This window comes from Malania oleifera, chromosome 11, assembly GCF_029873635.1.
Source record: "Malania oleifera isolate guangnan ecotype guangnan chromosome 11, ASM2987363v1, whole genome shotgun sequence".
In the NCBI taxonomy this organism is placed as follows: Eukaryota; Viridiplantae; Streptophyta; class Magnoliopsida; order Santalales; family Ximeniaceae; genus Malania; species Malania oleifera.
In genome coordinates, this window is record NC_080427.1 from 25,585,137 (window position 1) to 25,591,250 (window position 6,114).

General features: G+C 36.3%; 1 protein-coding gene across 1 annotated transcript; it reads left to right on the forward strand.

Moving 5' to 3' along the window:
* Nucleotides 1-1,615: 1,615 nt before the first annotated feature.
* Nucleotides 1,616-5,874, forward strand: LOC131168411 (elongation factor 1-alpha). Its single transcript, XM_058127799.1, has 3 exons — nt 1,616-1,800; nt 3,831-4,314; nt 4,583-5,874. The coding sequence occupies exons 2-3, from the start codon at nt 3,853-3,855 to the stop codon at nt 5,462-5,464; spliced, it is 1,344 nt and encodes a 447-aa protein (XP_057983782.1). The 5' UTR covers nt 1,616-1,800; nt 3,831-3,852; the 3' UTR covers nt 5,465-5,874.
* Nucleotides 5,875-6,114: the final 240 nt, after the last annotated feature.

Genomic DNA, 6,114 nt, shown 5'->3' on the forward strand with positions numbered 1-6,114 from the left:
ATGCTCAGCCCAGCCACCCTAAATATCTTAATGGTAGGCATTATTGAAATTCAGCTGCATAAGGAAAGGGCTGCTAAAATCATCTAAGAATACGAATCTGTCTTGTATGCTTGGTTGAATTTTATTATCAATCATACAATATTTTTCATGCTGTTTAAATTTTCCCAAATAAGAAATCGGGGCATTCCCATCGTCCATGTACAAGGCTTTCAAGTTACTTCTATTCATTTTTCAGAATCAAATTTGCACCATGTGACAATGAACTGGAGCAATGAACACATTTCAAAATTTGAATTTCGCATGCGACGCTTATGAATCCTAGGGCAGATGATACTGTCCGGGTTGCCTCCGTTAGCACAAGTGTCTAAGTTCCCCTTTATGAGAGCGGTAATAATGCAGGTCAATCTGTCATTAATTATATCACCATTTCGCAATAAACAAGCAAGGAAAAATACTGTAAAAAATAAATATTCCTAAACCTGAGAATATATTTCAAAGCCAGAGAGGGAAGAGTGGGTAGGAAGTAGGGGTGGCAAAATAGGTTAACGGCCGGGTTCGGGCGGGTTAAATCGGTCGGTGTTAAACGTATTTGGGTCATAAATGGGTGGTAAATGGGTTATCCATTTAAAAAATATAATTTATTTATTTTCAATTTTTTAAAACATTTCATGTTAAATGATATATTTTTTTTAAAAAATATTTATTTATTTATTTTTTAAAAAGGTTCGCTCGACGGGATATGAATTGATCCATTGATAAACGGGTCTACTTGTATTAAATTCAAACCTAGTTTAAACAAATCAGTCACGGGTCACTAGTCAGGTTTTGACCCGTTATGCCACGCTTAGTAGGGAGAAGGGTTTATCTAGTAAGGATATAAATTGCACCAAAGGAACACCAAGAGATAGGAGCAAACTAAAAATTACCTTAAGATTATAAATAACCGCAAAAGCTGAGGTGGAAAGGCTTGAAAAAATTATAATGAAAGTGACATTCACTTGTATACTAAATATAAAAGTCTTTCATTTGAAGGAATTATAGAAGGTATTTGTCCTTTCATATTGTCTGTTTTTAAAATATGAAACATGTGACAACTAAGTTTCGCTCCACCATGCATAATTTTTACACGTCACATCAAATAAGAATTAATTACTAATTAATAATTACCTAGATCACTCTACTATTTTGCTGATATTAATTTAAAGTCCTTTTCTTTGCTCTCACTTAGGCATCTAGCTCTGTTGCCGGATTACACTCGGAGTTTTCCATGCAGTGCTTAACTTATTTATTTTTGTGGATGTACGAATATGGTCCTTTACTTTTATTTTTTTACGGTAATATTAGGTATTTTGTGTTATTTCCTTTATCTCGGTAAAGAAAAAAGGTAACTTAATCATGTTTAGGCATTTGAATTTTAAAACATTAATTAATATAGTGCAAGACGAAATTATATTGAATTTTACTTTAAATTTATACAAGACACAAAACCAGCTTTTTCAAACACATCTCATGCAGTTTAAACCCATTAATTATACTTAATTGAAATTATCAATTTAATTGTAAAATTTTAAAACTGATGTGAATTAATTTTCTACACCGACCGAGATAAGAGGCTGGCATAGACGTCCGATCAAAAACAATCCAACGGCCAAGCGAAAAACCCTACGTACAGTGGTAAAGAGAGTAGTACTTAAAGCAAAGGATGCAATTTCCTACTCCTCTTCCTTGCTCTCGACGAGTTCAATCGCCATTAGGGAGCTCCTTGCCCAGGCGATCTCAATTTTTATAGCTTAGCTTAAGGTTCGATGTTCCTTTATTTTATTTTTTTTTGTTTTTTTTTGCGGTTTTGGAATTGATTGTTCCTTCGTTTATAGTTAGTATGGATTTTATGTTTTGATTCGATGTTAAGCTGACCTGATTTGATGCATTAGCTTTCAAAACCCATGTTTCGTATGATCTGGTCTGCTAGTTTATTCTATTCCTGCGTCTGTTTTAATTTTTGCAAGATTGTTATGAATATATGTGCATGTTTTGTATAAATTCTGATGGGTTGCGTGAGTTTGGCTGATAAATAATTTCTCGAGTTTCTCTGGTGTCTCTGATTTGCTTGCCCTTTGGTTTTTTCTTGAGCATTGTTTGAATTATCAAGTGGGGTTAATTGTATTTTTTTAGTTTCTTCGACACTCTTTGTTGCAAAAAAGGATTTTTTTTTTCTCCTCATGCCTGGTCTTGCAGTAGTTTTTTTTCCTCGACCAAAGACACTGACCTCCAAACCAAGGATCTCCCCTGAGATTTCGAAAATCCCACAGACATTTAATTTTTTATGCACTTATATCCTTTAAAAAAAGATTGTGTTTTTGTCAAATACAAGGAAAGGTATGTGTCTTTTTGGCAAATCTTACGGATGCCTGTGGAATCTTTAAAATTTCAGCTGAGGTCCCAATGCAGCGTGAGCTGCTTTTTTGTCAAACCTCAGGAGAAATTATTGTCCTTTATCCTTATTTTTAATTCATTTTTGTTCAGTTCAGTAAGTCTTTCATACATTAATGTTGAGGTTGAGGATAAATTAGAAATTAATACAGTAATGAGTATGATAATTATAGTGAGGTTTGTGATGATGACTGGCTTACAAAGGCACTGATGAAGGTCCCAATAATATTCTTGAAGCCAATTGTTTGTTTTTGATGACAACATTAATTTTGAGTATCCAGCTTGATATTTGACCTTTATTATTCTTTGTTTGTTTTTGGAACAGTTGTTTTTTAGTAAAAAATTATCACTTCTTGTTATATAGCTGTTTGTTGATTGATTTTTGTTATAAAAACAATGGATTTTTTTTTTCAAGTATTTTCTCCTATTTTATTATAAATTGGTTTGATGGAGTTGTTAATGCAACATTATCACTGAAGTTTCAGAGGGCTTGAGTATATAACCTACTGAAGTTGTAATTTTCAATTTTTCATAGTTCTGAATAACCAAGTTTCTAGTTTTATATCACTGAAATTTCTGAAAATATTTCATGTAGTTGTGTTTTTTGACATTTATTCGATACAGTTGGTAGGATATTAGGATCCTCTCTGATACTGCTAATCTCCCAGTCATCCTAGGTAGAACCCTGATTTTAACAACTGATATGTATAATTTTAAGGAATTAATATTCATATTAAAACAGAATTTTGTTGGGGTGCTTGCTGTGAGGAATTTGTTACATCTATTTTTGTTTTATATGTAAAAGATAGCAGTTTTAATGTTCTGAGCATTATTTTTGGGGGATCCAAGTTCTTTAAATGTCCAAACACTATTTATGGATCTGGATTCACTCCTTTATGATCTGCTGCCATGGGCTACTTGGTAAGTTCAACTGTTCCAAGTACCAAAAATCATCAGCCTCGAAGAATTAGCAACGGTGTGTTCAATCATTAACTTATGCCATGTTTTTTTAGAGTTAGTAGCATTGGTGTACAATCACTGTGATTTATGTTTGTTGAAAGTGATTTTGAGGATACTCTGGAATCTTCTGAATTGTATCCAGATATTTATGCTGAATTAAGTTGTTTGAGAGGGTTGTTGTTGTATTAATAATTGCTAGCTCGTTGCTGCTCAGTGTCCATGAAATGAGCTTTTTTATTTTTGTTTTAGAAGGATTGTGCCATTTTTTTTGGTCTAATAGAATGCTGTTCGGTAGGAATGGTGGTGATATTAGAAGTTCTCTCGTTTTGGTCTTGCAACTTCATTTAAAATATTTGATTGATGATCTCATTCCACTGACTTCCACTTCTCTTTGGCTTATGCTAATAAAATTATTGAATTTTACTTGTTTTGAATTTCAGTTTTTTGTTTTTTGTGGTCAAAATGGGTAAGGAGAAGGTTCACATAAACATTGTGGTTATTGGCCATGTTGACTCTGGAAAATCAACTACAACTGGTCATTTGATCTATAAGCTAGGAGGTATTGACAAGCGTGTAATTGAGAGGTTTGAGAAGGAGGCTGCTGAAATGAACAAGCGGTCATTCAAGTATGCTTGGGTATTGGACAAGCTCAAGGCTGAACGAGAACGTGGTATTACCATTGATATTGCCTTGTGGAAGTTTGAGACCACCAAGTACTATTGCACTGTCATTGATGCCCCTGGTCATCGAGACTTTATCAAGAACATGATCACTGGTACCTCACAGGCTGACTGTGCTGTCCTTATCATTGACTCCACTACTGGTGGGTTTGAAGCTGGTATATCCAAGGATGGTCAGACTCGTGAGCATGCTCTGCTTGCATTCACTCTTGGTGTCAAGCAAATGATTTGCTGCTGCAACAAGGTAAATTCATAATTTCTCCTAGTTTCTTTTATTGGAAGTGCATTTTGTCATGTTGCGCATGCACAATTGCAAATCAGAATTTGGCTTAAATTAAAGATGTTCCTGCAGCCTTGTGTCGTTGCAGGACATAGTTGGCTGGTTGGGTAGGTAATTTCTTCTAATGAGACATGAAGTGGTCATATGACAATGCACTCCATTGAATATCAATTAGATATTTCAGTAAATGTAGTTTGGAAGTTGCTAATGAATCTGCATCTCTCTTCTACAGATGGATGCTACAACCCCAAAGTACTCCAAGTCGAGGTATGATGAAATTGTCAAGGAAGTTTCTTCCTATCTCAAGAAGGTAGGTTACAACCCTGACAAGATTCCCTTTGTTCCTATCTCTGGGTTCGAGGGTGACAATATGATTGAGAGGTCAACCAACCTTGACTGGTATAAGGGCCCTACTCTCCTTGAGGCTCTTGACCAGATTCAGGAGCCCAAGAGGCCTTCAGACAAGCCTCTCCGACTTCCACTTCAGGATGTCTACAAAATTGGTGGCATTGGCACTGTCCCTGTGGGGCGTGTTGAGACTGGTGTCCTCAAGCCTGGTATGGTTGTCACTTTTGGCCCAAGTGGGCTCACAACTGAAGTAAAGTCTGTAGAGATGCACCATGAGGCTCTTCAGGAGGCCCTTCCTGGTGACAATGTTGGTTTCAACGTGAAAAATGTTTCAGTCAAGGATCTCAAGCGTGGATTTGTTGCCTCTAATTCCAAGGAGGATCCTGCCAAGGAAGCTGCCAACTTTACCTCCCAGGTTATTATCATGAACCATCCTGGTCAGATTGGAAATGGTTATGCTCCAGTTCTTGACTGCCACACTTCCCACATTGCTGTGAAGTTTGCTGAGCTTGTGACCAAGATTGACAGGAGGTCTGGTAAAGAGCTTGAGAAGGAGCCAAAGTTCTTGAAGAACGGTGATGCTGGTTTTGTCAAGATGATTCCCACCAAACCCATGGTGGTGGAGACTTTCTCTGCATACCCACCTCTTGGCCGTTTTGCTGTGAGAGATATGCGTCAAACTGTGGCTGTTGGCGTTATCAAGAGTGTGGAGAAGAAAGATGCCACTAGTGCAAAGGTTACAAAATCTGCTGCCAAGAAGAAATGAAATGCCTGCTTAATTAAACATACTCTTATTTATGTCTTGGTCAATTTTGTCGTGATGGTTAGCTTCTGTTGCTGCTCTCTAGCCTCACTTGTGGGGGATGGTAGTGGTGTTGAGCATTTGGGTTAAAATCTGAATGCTTGACAGGCAGTGGCAAAGGCTAAACGGTTAATACTATCCTCTCTTTTACTTTTTATTTTAGGTACTCATTTGGATTTGATGGAAAAGACTTTGAATTTTGCCATTTAGCAATTTGAAAGTTCTTATTCCCTTCATCATTTTGTTGTTGGTTGGTGTATCTCTCAACAGCAGCATAGTGTCTTTTTAAAGAGAGTTTTGAATTATGTTTGATTTGTAGAGAGTGGCTGCCATTGTTTTATGAATGTGATGATAATTTTGCCGCCCGTTATGAACATGTTGTCTTGTGGCTCCTTAAAAAATTTCTAATTCAATTATTGTTGAATGAGTGTTGACTGTTTTTCTTCAAAGCTTTTTGGTGACTTTCTTCAAAGCTTTTCGATCTTCCCGTGCTGCACCTTATTAGATCACTGAAGAGTCCTTTTTTGTGAATTGAACCCAAGCTGCAATGAGTTTGAACTATTGCAGTAATGAGGTGAAAAACATTGTTGTGTTTTATTGATTAATTCAGTGAT

What these genes read in the sequence shown, in the direction of transcription:
- LOC131168411 (XM_058127799.1), top strand. Translation starts at nt 3,853, where the DNA reads ATGGGTAAGGAGAAGGTTCACATAAACATTGTGGTTATTGGCCATGTT. An exon ending in TGATTTGCTGCTGCAACAAG is followed by an intron (nt 4,315 to 4,582) that starts GTAAATTCATAA and finishes TCTCTTCTACAG; the next exon opens with ATGGATGCTACAACCCCAAA.